A 23,996-nucleotide genomic window follows, 5' to 3' on the forward strand; every position below is an offset into this window, starting at 1 on the left:
AATGGAGAGTTATGAATATCCGACTCAATGAAATTGTAGCAATAACAAGCAAAAGCACTTTCATAGGTCTTTCAAAAGAACACAGCTGGTGAGAGCAGATCAGGGTGTGAAGTGTTGCATGTATGCAATAGTGATAAGTATACACAATATAAATAAACACCAGAACACTTGCTGAGCCTGCTGTACTTTAATATTCAAACACTTTCAGCCTATTTTTTATAGGCCATCCTCAGAAAATTACTGTTCCACAAAAAGAACACAAAGCTTTTCGAATATTAAATTTAAAAATTTTCGAAAATTGTTTAAAAGTTATTGCATTAAACGGTTAAATATTAAATAAACAACAAATTACTAATACATTATATAATCAAACCATGTAAAAATAAACTACTATAACAAAAATACATTAAACCAGTTAAAGCATAACTGCCACAACCTTTTACAGGTTTTTAACTCCCATTTCTTTTTCTATTACGTATTTCCAGGCTGTCGGGAGAGCATTAGTGTCCTTTGCATTTAAGCACTTGTTGTTCACTTTACTCTTATATATATATCTATTTTTTCCATACCCAACACAATTGTCAGAGAATGGACAGTCTTAACTATTCTCGCTTCATCCCACTTCACACTCACTCCTTCCGTTTGTGCCATGACTGCCAAAAAGGTGTTATTATGTCCTCTATTCACATAGTACTTGTGCTTTCTTATATGTGTTGCCAAGTTTCTTCTAGTGACTCCAACATAATCTTTTGTCACTCCTAACTGTGGATTTTCAAAAGGAATTTTGTAGACCCCAGCTTTCTCCTTCATCATTCTCATTTCATCTTTATCATTCCTTAGCAATCTGTATATGTTTGGCCCTCTTTTATATACCGTTTTTGTGTTTTTATATTTACATAATTCCTCCATTACTCCCTCTATCTTCCTACTGTATGTGAACTTGTTGATCCTATCTTCCCTATTATCTCATCTGCATCCATGTTGTCTGTAACTGCTGACCAATCCTTCGATTCTGGTTGTTCTGTATCCTAAACATTTTCCACCTTCTTAATTCTGCTAATCTCTCTAAGTCGATCTTGTACATTGGTGCAATGCAAAAGAAGGCCCTTTTAATAAGCACCTTAAATGCTGATATCTTGTACCTAAACGGATCATTTGACCACGCTGGTATAACAATGTATGAATGGTTTTTATCTAATTTTGTTAAAATTCTTGGTTGATCGTTTCATTTCAGAGATTTTAGTCCATAAAGAGCATTTAAAGTGCACTGAGAAAATCATAGAGACAAGAGGATGTCAACTTCATAACATGATCAAATTGAAAGACTTAATTCAACAAAAAATGAGAATAGTTTGACTAATTAATATTAATAACCCTACTAGAAAAATTGTTATTCTAAATACATAAAGTACTTTTATAAAAAACAATATTTATTGACTACTAATACTGTATGATTTCATCAGTTTCCTCCATCTATTTCTATGTTTTTTAATTATCTATTCATACCTTTCTTGTGGTAGTATTATAAATTATAAAATAAAGTGAACAATAAAATCTGGAATGATTTATACAACTTTTTACAAAGTATGTCATCCTTAAAAATGGAACCATCATTATTCTCCTACATATTTATTGAAAAGCATTTTAAAAGAATCAGGTGATTTATTCACATAAAACTATTATTAGTAGATATCTCAAAAATTTTGAAATATCAGTTTCCTATATAACTTTACATATTTTATTCCACAGAGGTTAATAACTAATGTCACTTTTTTAATACATGGGGATAAATATCTCTAAATCTAAGCAAAACTTACAGTATGTTAAAATTATTTATTGAATACCTTATCCAGCATTAAATAATTTATATGGATACTAACTTGATGTAACTATTATTAAAAAATGGCAATGTTAGCAACATTCCCATATTTAAACTTTGTATAAAATAAAAAAAAGATTTGAAATTGTTTATTTTCAAAATCTGTATTTGAATACACAAATACTTTGTTGAATACAATAAAATAAAAAACAGTTAAATTACTGACTATCACTTGAAGAACTGCTAGACGAATCTGTTGACATAACTTCTACATCTTCATTTTCTTTGTTGTGTCCTTTTGTATCCATGGTAACAGAATTATGATTTGAAGCTGCTCCTATATTTGCTTTAATATCATTGGGAGGCTGCCAGGAAAAAGTTCCTGCCTGAGTTGATGATGTCTGTTCTTTAAAGTAATGAAGAAAGAAAATTATTAAACTCAGTTGTTATAATAATATATTTTATGTGAATGACAGAAAAAATTTCATATGGAAATATAAAGACAAGGTTAGCATTCTAACATTAGATTGATGAAAACAATAGCGAGGTTGAGGCGGAAGTTTTAAACTCGAAAACGTGTACGTCGGACATTCGGCACCGCTTTTCTGTAAGCCTAGAAGTTTGACAATGGCATTTGGAATGTCGAGCTTGATTTCATTGACTTTCCAAATGCCATTTCCAAACTTCTAGGCTTAAAGGAAAGCGGTGCTGAATGTCCGATGTACACGTTTTCACGTTTAAAAGTTCGGCCTCAACCTCGCTAATATTTGTGATTAATAAACATCTTAAAAGCCATTTTGGATCAAGCGTGCTTGATCCAAAATGGGGTCAAACTAATTTATTTACTGTACATGTATATAGACACAACATAAACTACTCATATAAATGAAGAGATGTAATGGACTGAATCTGATATGAACTAGTTTTTTTCTAATGATAATTGCATAGCACATTAAACAGTCACTTAGCAAGCTACAAATATATTATAAGAATGTAGAATTTTTAACAATCAAGTCTTTTAAAAATTAAATGTTTCTCAAATTAGTAGTGTTTTGCCTCTGTACCTGTACATCATACTTTTCCTGTTAGATGACTGGCATGACTCAATTGCTATCTAAAGCCTGGTACTCGCATGCGGAAACAGATGACAGAAACGGTTGCCGTTTCGTGTCGCATGTACTCACATGCAGAAATTACCCTACAACTGAAACACATCATCTGCCAGCCGTAAATATAAACAAGCTACTACAGTAGGTAGGCCATGTGCCAATAGTCAAAAATGACTTCTATCAAGATTGCTTTGTTATATCAATTAAACTTTTTAAATTTGCCTTTGATCTTATCACATATAAAAAGCCTCAAAAACGAATAATTTGGATAGGAAAAATATTCTAAATCGTCGAAAGTTAGCTTTCATCACCGAATTTCGATTACGCCACTCCTAATACTTTACGCAGTAAGTTACATCTATTTGACATTAGTATTTAAATCGGATAATAATATAGCGTATAAATGAAATACAGTAATACCTCGACTTACGCTACCCCAACTTACGCAAACCCGGAGTTACGCGATTTTCAAATCTCGTTGATTCATCTTTTGTTTGAGTGCCACACAACTCTTGATTACTCACTCTCCCCACACTATTGTTCAGCTTACATGTTCGAACATGTCACGCGGAATTGACACATAGCTACAATTTATTTTGTGTTATTTATTTCTGTGTTTGTTATATCTACGGAGACTTGAGAGACTCTACTATGTCATCCAAACAAAGAAGAACTGATTCTTCTGCATCAAACAAGAAAAGAAAAACTTTATCTTTGGAATGTAAAGTTAACATTATTAAAGACTTCAATACAAAAATGAAAATTTGTGAATTGGCAAAGAAGTCTGATCTACCGGAATCGACGGACAGGACAATTATAAAAGGTAAAGAAAAAATTCTCAAAGCTGTGAAAACTTGACAGAAGGCCTCAGTTTAATTGAAAAGGAGTTACAAATTTTATAAAATATAGACTCCAATGGAAGAGTGCATTTCTTCTGAAAAAGGAGAAATTAAAAAATTATTAGCATGCTACGAGGAAATTTTGCGGGAGAAAAAAATCTTTGAGCCGTCAGATGAATTTTTAGATTTTACGAAGCCTTCTACATCAAAATAACTTCGGTTTACGATTTTAATAATATAATTTGTTATACATATATATTATCTAAGATTTCATTAAACATTTTTTTCTAAATTATTGTTTTCTTTAGTCTCCGGCCCCAATTAAAAATAATTTGTATGTATTTATATGTGAAATTATACCCTGACTTATGCGGTTATCACTCGGTCCCACCTATCACGTAAGTTCGGGGTATTACTGTATATAAGTGCAGTGTTTCTCAAACTTTTTGGTCTGCAACCCTTTTTGCACTTATAAATTTTCAAGGGATCCTCTGAAAATTAGTATGTGTAGAAAAACATCCCGGAGGGAGGGGGTTAATTTAAATTCAGGAGGAGTTAATTTCTTTTGTTTAATTAATCTATTCCATGTTGAAATTTCTCTCTGTTGCGTGTCGCTTTGTGTTGAATTTTTGTCAATGTTAAGACTAACGAAATTTTTAAAAAAATTATTTCTTTATTTTTCACAAACAAAATAAATATATTGAAAAATATAAAAACAAAAAACATTATATTTCGGAAGTTAATCTAGTCTCAAAATGTTCCGATTCAGCACAACACAGTCCTCAGAAAAACAAGCAAAACTTACCACTCACAAGGGTCAAAAAGTCTCGTTCACTTGACTTTGATTGATAGAGGAGTTTATTGATATTCGCTTATACTCCGGAAGAACAGGAGGATGATTGCCCAGCGACCAAAGAGTCGGCCACCGCGAGAAGGGGAGATAGGAATGCCTTCCGGGAGGACTTGGGGGAAGCTGGCCCCTATTCAGGTGTCATTGGCAATGAGGAAAACCTGGAAAAAACTCCTGCTGCCAGTTCGTCCAAGTGAGGCACGAACCCCTGATTGAACTCCGGTGTTTAGGGTCTGGTCACCGCCATTATGAGCGAAGACGGAGTCCACTCGGCCACCGGTGGGCAAAAATCTCATTCAAATACTGGCGCATCCTTAAGTACCCTCTCATGGTCGCGCCAGTGTTGCCAGCTAAAAATGCATATCAACTAAAATAATATCGGAGTATCCCAAGACAGCCAAATATTGCAGCGCCACAGCACTAGCGGAAATTCGAATTTGCCGACTGAAACGCTTTCGGTTGATCGGTTTTCGGATAATCGACCCTCTACTGTATTTCTAACTCGACTTGCCTACAGACGCAATGCTGCTAGTGAATGCCATTCCAAATGACAACGCTGTTCTATCATAGTTTAGGCGAAGAGTGGAACTTGCGGGATTCCCCAATAGCGCACAAATTTATGAATATTATATTTAGGCTCGTATTTAAATATTTATATTGTTTTTATTATTTATATGTGCAATTTATTTAAGTAAAAATTATTTTATATATTTTTTATTTCTATTATTTCTAAACATGAATCCATAGTAAATTTATAAAATATTTGAAAAAAAATTGATCTGGCATCAATTTTTCAGCGACCTCCAGTTTGAGAATCACTGTATTAGTGTATTAGTGTACAAATAAAGCTTTTTAGCTTGCTGACCGCCATAGTTTGAATGCTATCGTCCCACATGATCTTTATGCCGACATTGCTAAACGGCCTTCCTATTGTCTAATTTTTGCCATTCCACTTTCAGCGATGGCAAAAGTTGAAAATTTTCAACTTCATATTCCGTCAGCTTCGACGGCAAAAGTGACCATTTTGCTGTTCTGTCGTCCATTGCTGCATGTGAGTACCAAGGCTTAACTCCTTTCAGGGGAAAATTTTTGAATTGAAATATGACTTCCAGTTTGTACCAGAAGTTGACAAATATAGTTAATCAGGGCCTCCTACCCCTAAGCTTTTCCATTTCCGGTCTGGGCTTTCATCTATCTAACTCTGTTCTCAAGATTAAGGAAGGACAGACAGCCAATGTTGGGAATTTATAGGTCTACAATTTTTTCAAATTGCAGCCCCAATAATATGATGTAACAAAACTGTAAAACAAGTAAAAAGAAACATATCATTACACTACTAACTTTACCAAAGCATCAATTCATTTTTGTAATTTATAAATACAGTAGAGCGTCGATAAGTGGAATGTCGGTAAGTGGAATGGCCGGAAAGTGGAACGATTTTCAGTCGGACTGTGTCATGCTGAATCGAATGTTTTTGATACTAAATTTACTTCTAAAGTATAATTTTCATGTTTTTTATATTCTTTAATATATTTATTTTGTTTGTACAAAATGCAGAAATAATTTTTAATGATACGATAGCCTCGATGATTATTATAAAAATTTTCATTAGGCTTAAAATCGACGAAAATTCAACACGAAGCGACACGCAACGGAGAAAAATTCAACAGGAAGCGATACGCAACGGAGAAAAATTTGAACATCGGACAGGTTAATGTATTTTTTCATACAAAGTCGGAAACTGGAACAAATCATTAACTGGAAGGACACCAGTCCCCAATTGGTTCCACTTATCGACGCTCTACTGTACTTATATCATCTGATTGAGTTAATCATGTATTTAATTTAACAGAAATGGCAATTTGAATACATGTTACTAATTTGCAAAAATACAATATTTCTGTTATTATTTGATTTTTTCCAATCATAATAGCATAGTTATCAGTACATACCATAACTGATCAATTTAATCATGAACAGAATTTATAGAAAGTAATATAATCTAAAATCTATTTAACACTGAATCTGATTATCACTTATTATTATTACATTATCATAACATAATAGATTACAGTTAAATTATATTCAATAATGTTATCAGTCAGTGTTAGAAAATAGATATTTGATACCGAATAAATTATTTTATCACATGTAACAAAACAGAGAAAGTTCTTTTTTGGCTAATTTTTTAAATAATAAATTTAAACAATATTATACAATACAATTAACAAACAGTATAATTTATAACAAAAATTAGAAAAGCTAGAAAAGAAAATAAATTGTGTTTAATGATAATTCTTAGTTTTCTCCCTCTGTTCTATTCATATATGTTTCTTCATATTTTTCTTTGATGTCTTTCTCCTTCATCATCTTTTACAAACCTCTTTCCAAAATTTTCTTGGTCTTCCTCTCTCATTTTTTGTGAATTCTGTTCCATTTATAACCTCACATAACCACATTATATTAACTGTCTTCTTTTTATATCATTATTGTGCATGAATAATAATTTGCATAATTTTGTCAGTGCATCTTCAGCTGCATCAAAGCCACTTCAGCTGCACTTAACTGGTTTTCTTTCATCTGTCATTAATATTTCTTATATTTTGGCTCCATATAATACATAATATACATCTTGTTATAGTGTTGCATATATTTCATTTTCTTTTTAATTCTTGGCATTCCACCAGATTCAATTCATCTCTTTAAACTGTCTTTCTTTGTTTTTTCCCCATTTCTTCTTACTCAGTTATCACTTCCATCTTGGCTTAATTCTACTTCTAAATATTTGTAATAGTCACATACTGTAAGTTCTATATACTATTCTATGCTTTCATACGAATAATTTGTTCTTCTCATATTCATAAATAATTTATACATACTTATATTGAAATGAATTTTTAAAAATTAGACTGGCAAAGCCTCTGCAAAGTCTCTAATTTGATTTTGGTGTCTTCACTACTGTGCTTATTAGTTTCTTCTTAAAATAACTAAAGAATGTTATTTCCTGGCTTAAGTTTAAAGCATATTTTAATAAATACAAAATTCTATTTATACATTGATTCCGTTTTCTGAAAATGCAGAATGTCCAGAAAAACATTTAGTATTAGTATTGTACTTTTGCTGCATTGTACTTTTATGACAATTATATTCACTTTGAAAGCAATTCAAATACAGGTAACCCCCGTATAACACGATATTTCTATAGCACAAATTCACTCTAACATGGTTCGAAAATTGGGACCATCCCCATATAACACAGTACTTTTATAGCATAGATTGACTCTGACACGTTTCGAGAATTGGGTAAAACCCTCGTACAACATGAATTGTAATAAAAACTATTAAAAGTGAACTTTATCTAATTTGAAAATAGGGAAATTCCCGTTCAATAAACGTGATAAAGCTTTTAAGTGCAAAAGATACTTCATTTGATATTTTTCGTACTATCAGATTTTCATGCATAATTTTCGAGAACTATTAGTACTTAAGTACAATATGTAAATTTTCTTTTCTCGTCTTCTGTCGATACACATGGTCCTTCTCAAAACTTCTCTTAGTGTTGCCAGATCTCGACGCTTCTGCTTTTAGTGTTGCTAGATGTTTTTCCCTTATTCCATACTTTATTCAGTCATCGGTCTTTTTAGGCATTGAACTGCACCTTTGACCGTTGGGACAATCCACACCTTTACAAGTATACTTTAAGACTTTGTCTCATTTTTGGCTACGTAGATAAAAAATTTTCAGTTAATAGTGCTTAATGATGACAAAGGAAACATTGCTTAATTTATATTAATATGTATCACTCCTTAAGAAAATTTTAATAAAGATATTTATCTTAATTATGAAAATATAATAGCATGTTTTTTAATTTTTGGAACCTAACCCCCTTTTCATACTAGTTCTTTGTTTCATATAACACAGATTCGCATAACATAACACGGCAATTTTTTGGAACGTAACTCCCGTGTTATACGGGGAGTTACCTGGTTACCTGTAGTTTCACTTATACATTTTTCTCACTCATTTTTTCATTTTTCTCAGTTCCCTTAAAAAATGTATAAAGGAAGTTAGACTATATATTGTAATCAGTTACTGTATACATGCACCATAAGACAATACAGCAAAAATGTTCAGATTTATTGAACTTCAACTAACGTTATTACTTTACTTATTTAACTAATTAATTGATATTTTTATTAACAAAGATTTGTAAAAATGTAGAAAGTCAATTACCTTAAAAGAGCCAAAGATAATACTAGAAATTATTATATCCTTTGTATGGAATTAATCTTATTTTTATTTTTAATTTTTATTTTATTTTATTTATTATTAATTTCCTTTAACCTTATTACAAAATTAAAGTTAAAATAATATTCTAGACCAAGCAGCTCTGTAGAAAGCTATTTTTGTTTTCAATTTTTTGAAGTAATGCAAATCCAAGTGATAATGAAACATGAAAATAGCAGTTATTGGGTTGCAATTTTCAAATTTCAGATCTACACTCAAACCTGTTTTTGTGCGGTCTTTTTTTGTGCGATTTGTTTTGTGCGGTATACCAATTTGATTGAAATTCATATACCGCACAAAAACAGGTTTGAGTGTATACATTCATTCATCTGTTCTTTGTTATTCTCAAGAATGGAGTTAGACACATGAAAATCGGGATCAGATATGGAAAACTCAGGGGCTGGAGACCCTGATTAACCATCTATGAACATATGGTCTGAACTGGAAGTCTCATGATGTTTTTAATTAAAAGATGAACAAAAATTGCAGTCCAGCATTGTGATGATGTCACAATAAATAATTGCTTGTTTTTTTATATAATGTATTTATTTTAATATACCATAAATATTAGTGAATGTGATTGATTTTTTGAACTGAAAAATATTTTTTTATTACATTAGTTTTGTCCATCATAATTATGGGTTTCAAGGACTGAACATATTTTCCAGTTATATATCATCTTAAACCTTTTTATGCATGATGGTTTATAATTCCTAATCTTTTACACATCTTTTTGAAGATTTAATAGATACCAAAAAACTTTTTAATACAGCAGCATGTTTATGTTTCCTTGTAAGCAATCAACATTTCATTTTGATACATCTGCCTTATTGATGTATATATGTCACAACTGTCCTTGTTTCTATTGGCTATCAACTACCTGTTTCCACTTACAATAGTTGTTAAATATTTTTAAATTTATTTTCTGGAGCCTTTCTATGCTACAGAGATAAAAAGTATTTTTGATTTTTGTTTCTGAATTATTTTTCACAGATGGAAACAGTACTTAACAATTTATAATAATTATTATTTTGACACATCAATTCATCACACTACCTAGCAAGATGGTCAAGTAAAATCAGCTAAGCAGAGTGCCCAGCCAAAAGGACATTGGGAGAACATTGAGGAGATGGTACATGACAGAAATGAATTAAAATATAAAATAAAGTTTATATAACAGATAAGTTTAATTGATAACAATTTTATAAAGTTTATAAAAATCATTTATCATACCTCCATGTGGACCCCTTGATGTGGACATATCACCTAAATTGGTTTGTTGTAACATACTGCCACTTATAGTGGTAGGCAAATCACTTAATCTTCCAAGATATCCTAATCTCATTTCTATATCTGTTGGGTAGGGTCTTCTGGGATCACCTTAAAATTAAAATAATTATTTGTGAAATTTACACTTATTACTATTTAACACCAAATAATAATCTGTTTAATTATGCTTACTTATATGCCTTATAGTTTTTCTAATATTCTATTATAATTTATTCAATTTGTTAGTTTTAGTACTTTTCCCAATATATCAGGTAAAATAAAATGGAAATTAATGAAAAAGATAGAAGAGAAAAAATATTTCTTCTTGCAATGATTTGAGGCAATTGTATAGTTATGGAAACTCATGGGTTTCTTGACAAACAGTTTTTGTGTTGACATTGGCTGAGGGAGAAGTTTGAGACTTTGTGGAAATTTGTTCAATTAAAGAAAAACAATTTATTTGTCCTATCTCTTTAGTGCTTAATAGTTCTTGATCAGATTTTTGAGGCTGAGCTGCTGCTGTTCTGAAATGTTTTCACATAATAATCACATTAGTTATGTAAGTTGAATGAGGAATTTGTAAAGTGCAAATTAATCAACTTGGTGCAAAGGTGATATCTGTGACAACAAAAAGATACTGCTATATAAGATAATAGAGTTGTAAAATAACCTTCATAAGTAGTAAAACTGTAATAATTACTAATGTTTTTGGTCATTTTCAATGACTTTCTTCCAAATACCTAAAGTAGATCATTGAAAATAACAGAAAATGTTAGTGATTAAAACATTTTTGTTGCTTATGAAGGTTATTTTGAGAGTTTGATATATGTGATGTGCCATATTGAAAGTTAATGAGTATATAAGTCCAAAACAGATGCATACCTGTTCAGATTTTATAACTATAAGTTACCATCTATATCTAACTAAATCACAACATATGATTATTGCAGCCAAGCCATTATGGTCTGTAACTTGGATCATATAACTTGATTTAAGTTACAGATTGTAATGCATAATTTTGGAATGCCTCAACAATTAATTAGTGTAATACAAAGCAAATACATCAATGTCAAAATTATAGTAAGTATAAAATATAAACTAAACTCTGAATGTAAAATCACAAATCAACGTGTCAAGCAAGACTACCCTCTATCATCTATGCTATTTGAAATTTATGTAGATGTGACTCTTTTATAAAACAAATAATATAGTGTAATATGTTGGGATAAAGTCTCTTTCTATGTCATGGTTTTATAATTCTCATTCTATAATTAATGGTTATAGTGTTTCGAATCAACTTTTTTTCATAATTAATAAAAATTTTCAAGATTTCTTTGTATTTATTGTGAAATTATTTATATATTTTTTAAATTGATTCTAAAAATTTTAAAACGTGACTACAGATTAATTACAATTGTGCTTAAGAAAGGACAAATACATACCCTGTTGCCAATTATGTGGAGCTGCAACAGCATTAGATGCACTAATCCGATGAGCATATTTAATTAATTCCTCTGATGATACGCTTCTTTCCTTTGCTTTTTCAATGGCTTCAATCTTTTGTCTAGCTTGATAAAGTGCAACTACCTAAAAATGTAAAAAAAAGTCAGAATTCTTAAAAACAAAAATACACTGAATTACTGTCATAGAAAGCATATTACAGAATTACCACAGCAAAGGAATAATTTTCTCAAGACTGTAAAATTTCATCTGACTAAAACAGAATATAGATATTTACTCCAAGAAATATTGTTGAAAATGCTAGAAATTTTTATAAGATTTGTAATACATACCAACATATATTCAGCTTCTTTTAAATGTTTTTGAAGTTGTTGTATATCTTGATCTTGTTTTTCAACTTCTAATTGCAATGCATTCATTTTTTCTTGAATTTCTGCTTGAACAGCAGCTGTTAATTATTAAAAAATAAAATGCTATCATTGTTATCTGGATAACAAGAAAATACAATTTTATTTAAAAATCTTTATAAAACGGTAAGAACATAAAATAAAATATAAAATTTATGATAATGTAAATTTGAATTTTTCTAATTAAATTTAAAAAATTATATTGTACTGAAATTCTCTAAATATATTTAATATTATAATGTTTTAATTATTACTAGTTTATTATATTAATTTATTATTATTGCTGTATTTATCTGCCAAAATTCACGTGTTTATAGTTTTCTGTATGAAAAGTCATCTTATAAATAATTTGATTTGATACAATTATTAACTTAGTATGTTTTTCTTTTAAAAATCTTTTCACTCCATAAATAAAATTGAAATGAAACAGTATTGCTTCTCTAGAAATTTACATTTTCAATTTTTACCTTATTGATTACATATCAAAAAATAAAGTAAGATAAAACATAAAATATAATTTCTTCAATAATGAATATATCTAAATATAACTTCATCAGAAACAAGAGCCATACTTATAGAGTCGCGAATCACACCTACGTTTATTTGCTGGAAAAATTTGATTTTAGGTGTGATTTGCGACTCTATAATGAATATATCATAGCATTGTACCACTATTTAAATATATATATATATTGTGATACAGTCATACCTCGGTACTCGAACGTTTCAGAGCCCGAACAAATCGGTACTCGACCAAAAATTTCGAAAAAAAAAATGCCCCTGTTCCCGAACAAAATTTTGGTACTCGAACGGGAAAGCCCGCCAAGTCGACGCCGACGCCGACGCAGCGTCAGTTACGAGACAGTCCAGTTAGGCCTAAATTTATTTAAATTATTTAATTAAAATTCCAATTATTAAATTTAGCAAGAGATGGCGCTTAACGCCTAACTCTAGTACCAAATTATCTTAAATTATTAATATTACTATAGCCATTTGCTAGCCCGATAATACGGCAGTTGTTGGTCTTTACGAGACAGTCATTGTTTGGCATGCACATTAACTTACGCTGTGCTATATTTTTTGAATTAGCATCCTTTTCTTTTGATTTATTAGCCCTTAAACATGGGTCCCAAGAAGAATAAAAGTGAAAGTGGTCAAGTGAAAAGGAAAACAGTGAGAACAACAATCGAACTGAAAAAAGAAATCATTGCTAAACACGAAAATGGAGTGCGTGTTTCGGATCTTGCTGTCAAATATTCTATGGCTAAGTCGACGATATCGACTATTTTAAAGAATAAAGAAACAATAAAAAACATACTAGCGAATCAACTGGGGATTGGAACGCATTAATCTATTTTACATTATTTGTAATGGGATAAAATGATTTGGAATTCGAACATATTGGTACTCGAACCTCTTTCTGGAACGGATTATGTTCAAATACCAAGGTACCACTGTACTATAAAACTTATAATTTAATTTTTAAAAATCTAAGAATTTTAATACATGATAAGTCAAGTGATTTAGTACAACAGGATCCACTGACTACATCAATGCAATCTACATTATTATAAGTGGAGCATTTAACTAAGAAACTAAATCAAATGATAATGAATAAAATATTAAATAATTCAATCAGTTTAAAACTAATAGTGTATTTTCAATTTTTGGTGCAGCAAAAGCATAAAAGCTTAATTTGGGTCAAAGTTTAATAAATTTAGTTGGTATGTTTGGAATGTTAAATACATCTGCTTTATTTTATTTCAATTATATAGATAATAAGGAACTAAATATTTTAAAATTTTATTTATTTATCTATATTTAAAACTACATTTTTGTAAAATGATACACAAAATAAATAAATTATATCTTTTAAATATTTCTGCAGATAAGACGACCTTCAGATAAGACGAGGTATAAATTTTTGTCAAAGTTTTATCGTTTTAGCATATATCTGTCCTATAAGACGACCCCTAAACTATCAATGGCCTATGAATTTAGTTTAGATCGGCGATCATCATCTGGATAATAATACTGTATAGCGTATATGGAATTATGTCCTATTCGTAATTTTTCGAATGAACAAATTTTATTTTCTGCCTTGCTATTGTTGCAAATGTTCGCACTGATTCGGGCATTCGGGTAATGACCTTGATTATTCACAAAAATGTCTTATGGGCTATTCTATTTTGTGGTCATGCCCTACTTTCTACGAGTAAATAATTAAGGTTTGTCTGGTTTTTCATAATGGTTTTAATTTATATAAATTTCAATCTAATTTTTTTGTATCTGTCCTATAAGACGACCCCGGATTTTGGGGGCCTTTTTTATGATTCAACTATCGTCTTATCTGCGGAAATATACGGTAATCGAATGTTCTTTAGTATATTCAAATAAAAATTTTATCTACTTTTTTTTGTTTATTTGTTGAACTATTACAAATAAATTTATTAATTAATAAATTAACTTAACTTAATAAACTAAATTTCAACTTTTTAGTTGCAAAAAAATATTTTTATTAAATGAAAAACTATTTCTTAATCTCTAAACTTAGTCTTCAAAATCTCAGTGAAAGTCATATTGCATTAATGCACTTTTTTACCAACATTTAAAATAATTACATTATAGATTGTAGAATTAATTAATTGGTGACCAAATTGATCTTTCATACATTTCCAGCAATGCCATTGATATAATTGAAAGGCAAACGTTTTCAGCCTCATTCAGGGGCCAACATCAGGCTTCTATAGAAAATTTTTGTTTTTTCTTCAGCTAAAAAAGAATACCAAAAAAAAAAAAAAAAAAAAACTTCCATAGAAACCTGACGGTGGCTGCTGAATAAGGCTGAAAACATTTACATTGATGGCATTACTGGAAACATACAAAAAGTCAGTTTGGTCATTAATTATATATTAGTTCCAGTTTTAAAGAATAGCGAGGTTGAGATCGAAGTTTTAAATGCAAAAACGTGTATGTTGGACGTTCAGCGCCACTTTCCTGAAAGCCTAGAAGTTTGACAATGGCCTTTGGAATGTTGAGCATGATTCCACTGACTTTCCAAATGCAATTGTCAAACTTCTAGGCTTACAGGAAAGCGGTGCTGAACATCCGATGTAAATGTTTTTGCGTTTAAAACTTCGGCCTCAACCTCGCTAATATTTTTATATGTAGAATTAAATGTTTACACATATATATAATAATACAGAAATAGGAATTTTATTCTATAATTATAAATAAACAATCTCATTTTGTCATAAATATCAGTTACTTACTTACTTTTTCATTTTTAATTATAAATTTAATGTTTAAACAAATTAAATGGCTAAATAAAACTAACCTATTCCAAATGCTACTTTTAATTCTCTGTCCTTTGCTACCAATAACTCTGCTAATCTAGCATGTTCAGTGGCTGACAACTTTTGAGTTTTAGGCTGCAAGATGTTTTCTAATAGTTCTCTAAATTAAATGAAAATAAAAGTTCATAAAAATATATAAAGTAATATCTAATTATTACATTATAGTATAATTTATATTTGATAATAAACCATTGAAAATACTGTATAATATATATAATATTAAAGCTATATATTTGACCAATTACAACTACATAATTAAATTAAAACTAGCAGGTAAGACCAGCATTGCCTGGGCAAAAAATAACAACAAATATTAAGTTTATCAGATTATTTTGTATTTCTAACTCTTCTATTGTATTATATTATAATATATGATTTATATACCTGGAAAGGTTATCTTACATAAGGGTTTAAAACAAGTGCCCAATGACATGCATTTAAAAATTTTTTAAATTGTGTGACAATGCACAAGTGCTCCCATGCTTCCACACCACTTGACCAAAGGGTTGGCACCACTTTGTTGATGCCACTTCAGGATTCTGACACCACTGTGTCTTATGGATAGACACAGAAGCCACTATGGTTGCTAATTATTGTTCATGCAGAGCGATCGCATGTGTAAGCAGTTGGAGTCGGGATGGAGAAAGTCCAAGAGACTGCATGATCAAAAGAAGTGCACTCCACTACTTATTTAGCAAAATTAATACCCATTTATTGATTTACATATATATACATAAATTAATACACATTTATTGATTTACATATATATACATATATCTAGAATAAGAGAATTATACTCCACTTAAATTTTATGGAAAATGTTTTCAGACACCTCACTGTGACCTTCCTCAAGCCTTCTTGTCTTCTTAAAACAATTTTCGAACCTAAGTAACTATTGAGTCTTTTGATGTATAGACTATAAACATTCAGTTCATTACTCAATTCATAAAAAGTATGATAACTGGTAAATCGTACTCCTAGAACCTATATCTGGTGTGACAAAAAAAATGAAAGGGCTCACCACAAACATTTTCAAACTGCTGTGAGTTCTTCCTCAGATGCAAAATGAGTTTCTGATGGGATGGACGATCAGTTAACAAAATATGAGAAAAAAATATTCAAAAGTGTAACATGAGTTGCGCATGCATATCCGTTTTACACCCAACGAAGAACTCACAGCAGTTTGAAAACATTTGTGGTGAGCCCTTTCATTTTTTTCGTCACACCGGATATAGGTTCTAGGAGTATGATTTATTTTTTTTAACACATCCCGGTGTTTTGTGTTGTTGTTGATTTCTTATTAGTGATGATAACTGGAGGAACAGAATCAATATTTGAATATATTACAGTGAAGTGTCAAAATTCTGAACTAATCAGGCTAAACTCCATCTGGATTTTCAAATATACATGCAAAACAATGAATGTTAGAACATCAACAGTGCTAGGTCAAGGGAACACAGGCTAAAAAAAAAAAAACAATAACTAAATTACTATTGAAAGGGTTAAATTTAAACATCCAATTACAATGTAGAATATACAGTACAAATAATTATATTTCTGATCTAATTTTTCTAAGCATAAATATAAAATTATTAAATTTTAAATTTAATTAAATATTTAAAATTTTAATATCTGAATCAAGATAGCCAACTTATTAAATATTGATAATTGTTATTTATAACTTTTAATTCTTACAATACCTTTATTACTCTAAACAATGATAAAACCATTAAATAATTTTAACAAAATATTTAATTTTTTATAAAAATAAAAGTAAAACTTTTAATATTATGTTTCTAAAACCATATATTAATTTAAAAAAGTCATTAAATTCTTTTGTATTATTAGATGCTATAGTGGTCAAGCTGATTCAAATTAATGGAACTATTTCATAGAAACAACAACAGAACCAAACTGAATTAAAATTTTAATTTCTTTGAAAATAAAAAGCCCTAAGGTTTGTTTTGTTTTGCTGGCATATTTCCCCAACTGGAACAAATTAAAAACAAAATTTAATAAATTTTACATTAATATTTAACACCATGTATTTATCATTTGTTTTGATCTCATTTATAAAATAATGTTATTTGCTAAAAGGTTGGTCTCTTTATAACTTATAACAGAGAGAATAATCTTTTGGAAAATATTACATTGCACTTTTCTTAATTCATAATATTCGTAAAATTAATATGTACTACACATTTTAATAGAAATATATTCAGGATGGCAGTATCGAGTAGGACGGAAGACAAATATTATGGATAATATTTGACGGCAGTATCGAGTAGGACAGAAGGCGATTATTATGAATAATATTTGTCTTCTGTCCTATTTGATACTGCCGTCCTGAATATATTTCTATTAAAATTATTCATGTTTTATTTTAAAACATGAATAATTTCTAAAATTAATATGTACTACACATTTTAATAGAAATATATTCAGGACGGCAGTATCAAATACAACAGAAGACAAATATTATTCATAATATTCGTCTTCCGTCCTACTCGACTTCCCGTTCTTTATACATAATCCCGCTAATCCAAACAATTCCGAGCAATAATTAGTGCAGATTAGCAAGAGTGCATGGCATTATTACTTTATAAACCGGAACACAGATTATTAAACTGCTTTTCAGGATAACTGCATTGAATTCAAGAATGAAATGATACAAATATGAATGTTAAACATACATAAACAATTATATAATCAACTCACATGATGTAAATGAAACATTTGAATTCTAGATAGAAAAAAAGGTAAACAGAAAGATGATGATGATGATGATGATGAGGAGGAGGAGGAGGCAAAGGATGAAAAAATAATAAATATCTAAACGAAACAGTTGTCTGTATTTAAGACGATGAAAACGTGGCTTTGTCAATAGACACGATTGGATTACATTACGGTTTAATAAAAAAAAAAAAGAAAATATGCATAAACTGAGTGTTGCCATAATTAAAAATAATTTTTTTTTAAATTTTACAAATATGAACATTATTTAACTGTAAACAAAGTAGACACGTACTTGGTAACTACTTCGATATCATCCACTAATTGCAATAATCTTTGTCTAGTACTAATTAATATTGGTTCCTCTTGACGGTGCGCCATCTTTTGCAAGATGTATGTCACCTTTCTTTATTTCCTAAGACTTTATTCACATATGTCCGTTTACATTTGTCTTCCTGACACGCCAACTTGTCGACTCCATCTTTCCATAATTTGTTTTCTTATCACTAGAGGCGCCATCGTCGAGGCTGGTTTTATAAATGGAAGTGAAATCGTTTGCAGATACAGTATTAAACCGAAAATCGGAATCAATTGGGGACTGGGGTTGTTCAGATTAGGGATTTGTTCCGATTACGGTTTATGTACGAAAAAATATATTAACCTGTCCGATGTTCAAATTTTTCTCCGTTGCGTGTCGCTTTGTGTTGAATTTTTCTCCGTTGCGTGTCGCTTCGTGTTGAATTTTCGTCGATTTTAAGCCTAACGAAAATTTTTATAATAATAATCGAGGCTATCGTATCGTTAAAAATTATTTCTGCATTTTGTACAAACAAAATAAATATATTGAAGAATATAAAAAGATGAAAATTATACTTTAGAAGTAAATTTAGTATCAAAAACGTTCGATTCAGCACGACACAGTCCGACTGAAAATCGTGCCGATTACCGGCGGTTCCGATTTACGAGTCTCTACTGTATTCGCTTGAAAATATAAGGATTCGTGAAATATATCAGATGTTTCAGAAATGTTTGGTTAAATTCCAAGGGAAACATAAATAAAAATCGAAAGCGGTTTTTTGATTTTTTAAACTCCGCCATATGGACACTAAGAGGACATCTTTTAGCAAGTCAATTATGGTTTTAGCCAGCCCCACAACGGGCCGGGGGTCGGGACCCGACATATCCGGTTGGACCATCCCACGGAAAATTTCTAGGGATTTTTCGACCCGTCTGGATTCGATCCCGGGTTCGATCCGGTTTCCCCGTGCGGTAGGCTACCACTTTGACCGCTCGGTCATCCGGTCAATTGTAGCGTTAGTTTTTGTCGTGTGTTTACTTTTTAATAAAATGTATAATTTATTCGTTTGGATTCATCGAAGCAATTGCTTGCTTAAACCAGTTTACATGTAAGTAAAAATAAAATTTTATTCAAACGATACAGCAGGATTCTAATTGGGATAAAAATATGACTTATTAATTATTAAGATACTAAGTAATTTGGCATAGAGATGTCGATTTAACCGCCATCTCGTGTTAAATTTAACCATTAAAAATAAATGAATTAAATTGAATATTCCGAAAGAAAGGATTTATCTGGCTAACGTAATTGGTAATGCTATCCAGTAAATCTGCACAGTAAGTAGGAGTTGTGGGTTCAAGTTCAAGCTCTGAATCGATCTTTTCCTCTAGAATATTCTAATTTATTTATTTATTTCTAACGATTAAATTTAACACGAGATGGCGGCGTAATCGTCTGCCTCTAGCCAAATTATTTAGTATCTTAATGATTAACTAGCCATATTATAACCCGATAAGAATCAAAATGTATTGTTTAATTATTAACATAATTATATCGGATTTGGTTTCATACTCAATTAAAATTTTATTTATTAAAATATAATATATAGAAAAATAATTACGGAATCAACAAAAAACATTAACCATCGTCTTAGCAAAGCTTCAAGAACGTGGTTTGGTAGGTAGAGGGCGGCCTACGATATTTGATAATATCATATATTTAATTAATTATGAAATTATCAAATTAATAATGATTGAAAGTATAGTTGCAACAGTATCAATTTAGCAATTGATACTGATACAATTTGATGAATTAATTTAGCGCTGCTAAATTAATTCACCAAATAAATGAATAAGTGAAGTTTTGTCCAATTTATTGTGAAAAAAATTGTATACATTTTTATTACTTTATTTTGTTCTACTATCTGTTTTATATTAAATATGCTCAAATTATTATATACCCAAGTAAATAGACTTTTACATCCGTCCCTCTGTTAATTAATGGGCCTCAAAATAAATTTTGTCTGAGGTCTACCACCGCTTCTGTATATGGGGATTGGTTATAGGGTCCGTCATTTTGGATTTTAATAATACAATACAGTGTACATATCTTCATTATTACACAGTATTATGGTAAATAATAATATATATATATAATGTCTACATTGTGTAAAAATGTAATAATATAAACATAATGCAATTTTTTAGTCATCAATATGGAAGATGTGCGGAAGAATGCGGAAAATATTAAAATTTCTACGAAGAATAGAGGGAACCGTACAGTAAACTTTTAATTAATATTTCCATATGAAGAACCAAGGCTTGGTAGTAACTATTTCAATTCTTATTTTAAATATTTGAGAGTATTATTTATTTGAAATTCTTTTGGTTTAAGATATGTCAAACACTCAATGCCCATTAATGGCCAGTCACAGATCAACAACTGCTGGCTACATGGAGTTTTATGGGTTTTCTTCACGTGTCTAACATCTAAATAGGAACCAATTTTCCATAGAAGGTCTTCCTGAGGCATCTCTTCTTGGAATATCGTGCATTTCATACCACGTATCCGATCTTCTAAACGGCTTATTCCAACAAAACATCAATCAATCAAATACTCAATATTAGTATTTGATACGCCAATTGGTATTTGAAATATTCTAAAGTATTTTAAATGTACTCTTTTCGAAATACTAGTATTTACGTGCATTTAAACGTCTGCTCGATATATTGCCGTTATATTAATACAATATGTGTGTATTAACGTTTGTGGAGTTTTCCAGGTTCTGTTCACGTGTCTAACACCTAAATAGGGACCAATTTCTCATAAAAAGGCTTTCCGAAAGACATTCCTCTTTGACAGATCGCCATGTGTTGCGTTGTCTTATTCCATCAATCCAATCCAATTTCTCCTTTTAGAATTTTTCATCTGAAAAGCCTACTTTTAACTATCATGCTTAACGAAGAGACAAAAAGGTACGAGTGTATGCATGAAACATAATTCCTTACAAAATACACGTTAAATGCACATAAATACTAGTGTTTCGCAAACATATGGAAATTAAATCGGTGCAGATGAAGCAATAAAATAAATTTTATAGTATACCATTCGAAGTTTTTCGAATGGTATACTATAAAAATAAGTTATAAAAAACATTTCTATCAGACATCAGTTAACCATTCCAGAATAATAAATCTTACTTTAAAATGTCAGCCATTAGAAAGTAAAATTTTCCGATTGTTTAAGAAGAAAGAAGTTTACGAGAAAACCATCCATCGTTACATCAAATATAAATTTTATTTCTATATTTATTTAGTACAGACAACAGAGCAGATTTTGAAAAATTAATTCATCTAAAGATTAACATTTTAGTTCGTATACAAAGATGTATTCTATATGATAATTGTTTTGATGGATTGCGTTGATGCCTCTGCAATCTCCAGTAATAATGGTGATTGCAATTTTTACAATAAAATTAGACTGTCAGTGGAATAACAATATTTATATTGTCAACATAATGGATTTGGGATTTCAAACAAAGAAACAAACATTATTCTTTTCTTGTTAATTGATTGAAAACGAAAACAGAAGTCAATGTTTGTTCGCAGCTTTAGATAAACATTTATTTATTTATTTAAATTGTATAAATATTTTTCATTTGAGAAAAACAATTTTACTTTTCTCAGATTAAATGATTAAATTATTACATAAAATAAAATATGTATTAATATTTTATGTATGTGTAGGAGTATTTTATAATTAAATAGATGAAGTTACAGTATTTTATCTATTTATTCTACTTATCATTTTGAGAAGATAATGAAAGTCTAATGGGAAGGGAGGTGGATTAATTAAAATAGCCTGGAATAGTGAATAGGTCTTCTTATGCCCATTCACATGAAGTATAGGAGATTACCAAATGATATATTAGTAATCAATTTCCAAATATATATAATTATAAGTAGAGTTTACTAATAAAGCATACTTTATATATTATCGTGTATATAGGTTTATAAATATAAACTAGAGTACAGTTTGAAATTGATCTGTATTTAAATTTTTGACTATTTAGCTATTACACTAGGCATTTATTCTCATTTAAGGACAATCTGTACGTGTCTTTAAACGAGAATTTAAAATTATAAATACAATGGAGTAGGCCTGCGTATTTTTATTGGGATTCGTCTTTACAAAAGTCGATTGCCTGGCTCATAAATACAAAATGAAGATTTTATCGTTGATATTATATTGAGGTATGTTTTAAAATTTGAAAGATAAAGAAATGATAATCTCGAGATGTGTTTTCACTTCTGATTCGTCTATCAAAATAGTTGTAGTATTCTTATTCCCTTATTACGTTAGAATTGGTAATGTATTATAATGGTTTTGAATTTAAATTTTGTTTTCATTAGATATTTATCGATTAATCATAGTTTCCTATCTTAATGAGGATGTGTAATCAGTTCAATGGTTCATCTTATGTAATTAATCAACGTATATTACATGGAATAAGAAATTTATAGACTGTAGATTACAATATAGAATGACATAGGCTTACTAATTTTTTAATTTAATTATTACGCTATTTTAAAATATTAATTTGATTATGTTTCAGATCTAAAATAATAATAAATTAAATTGGATTGATGGTATAAGACATGGTCAAGAGAGAGCCTTAGAAGGTTTTCTATTGGAAACTGACCTTATATTTTATTTGGGTGTTAGATACGTGAAGAAAACTCGGTAAACTCCACGTGGCCAGCCAACTGGTCAGGTGCGAACCCGCGACTATCAGTGTTCAGTGGCTTTAATTATTCATTCGGCCATTGCTGGACTATAATAAATTAAAAATTGAGTAAAAAGATTATGAAAGTAGTTTCAATAGCTTTTGTATTTAGCCCTTATTAGTACCGAATAGTGTAAATGTTTTTATATATATATAAGATCGTTTATAAATTACGTAACGCTATTTTTTATACTACGATCTCACACGTCTGTAACGCTCTTGTATATACCCAACTACAAAATTACGTAATGCGTATCCATCGATCGATACTCTTAATTGCACTATGGAATAAGTCACAATACGGGGTATCGAACGTTACATTATAGTAATAATTACTTGTATAACGTACAAAGCAGTGACATAAACAGTACTGTTCGCTATGCAACTCCTCGGAAATAAAAATAAATCATTCTGTTTACCCCAATTTTTAAGATCCTATCATTACGTTACGTTTTTGTAAACCGCCCCACCCCTTTGTAACGCATCATAACGACTGTTTGCCTTACATAATTTATGTAAAAATAATTTCGAACATATAACAAGAAATTTACGATTCAATAATACATAATAAAAATTTACGACAAGTAAAATAAATAAAATATTCTTACCGATCGCGACTGTGTTTTCATATCAACTAGAAAGATTAGACATAAATCATTAAAATAATATACATAAATTTTCAGTTAGTTATTGATAAATAATTCCAATTTCTCTGTAACTCAAGTTTTGTTCCATCTGAGTTGTAAATATACTTCAAACAACATTAAATCATAATGAAAATG

At 29.9% G+C, this 23,996-nt stretch overlaps 1 protein-coding gene across 2 annotated transcripts; it reads right to left on the minus strand.

Moving 5' to 3' along the window:
* Nucleotides 1–1,951: 1,951 nt before the first annotated feature.
* Nucleotides 1,952–18,622, minus strand: MED4 (mediator complex subunit 4). Of its 2 annotated transcripts, none has more exons than XM_067262409.1 (6): nucleotides 18,426–18,622; nucleotides 15,379–15,497; nucleotides 11,967–12,082; nucleotides 11,616–11,760; nucleotides 10,138–10,284; nucleotides 1,952–2,220 (listed from the first exon to the last, which is right to left on the minus strand). In XM_067262409.1, the coding sequence occupies exons 1-6, from the start codon at nucleotides 18,509–18,511 to the stop codon at nucleotides 2,174–2,176; spliced, it is 660 nt and encodes a 219-aa protein (XP_067118510.1). In that variant the 5' UTR covers nucleotides 18,512–18,622; the 3' UTR covers nucleotides 1,952–2,173. The 2 variants fall into 2 exon arrangements, with proteins under 2 accessions (XP_067118510.1, XP_067118501.1); XM_067262400.1 differs by having other exon boundaries at nucleotides 1,952–2,225.
* Between the last annotated feature and the right edge of the window lie 5,374 nt (nucleotides 18,623–23,996).

Source organism: Centruroides vittatus, unplaced genomic scaffold (genome assembly GCF_030686945.1).
Source record: "Centruroides vittatus isolate TY-2023 unplaced genomic scaffold, ASM3068694v2 contig_1033, whole genome shotgun sequence".
NCBI lineage: Eukaryota > Metazoa > Arthropoda > Arachnida > Scorpiones > Buthidae > Centruroides > Centruroides vittatus.

Bases quoted from the DNA above. Each gene is read 5' to 3' on its own strand.
- MED4 (XM_067262400.1), bottom strand. From the start codon at position 18,511: ATGGCGCACCGTCAAGAGGAACCAATATTAATTAGTACTAGACAAAGA. The intron at 10,285-11,615 runs GTATGTATTTGT...TTTAATTTTAAG, and splicing joins TCCACATAATTGGCAACAGG to GTGATCCCAGAAGACCCTAC. The intron at 2,226-10,137 runs GTATGATAAATG...ATTACTTTAAAG, and splicing joins ATCAAGGGGTCCACATGGAG to AACAGACATCATCAACTCAG.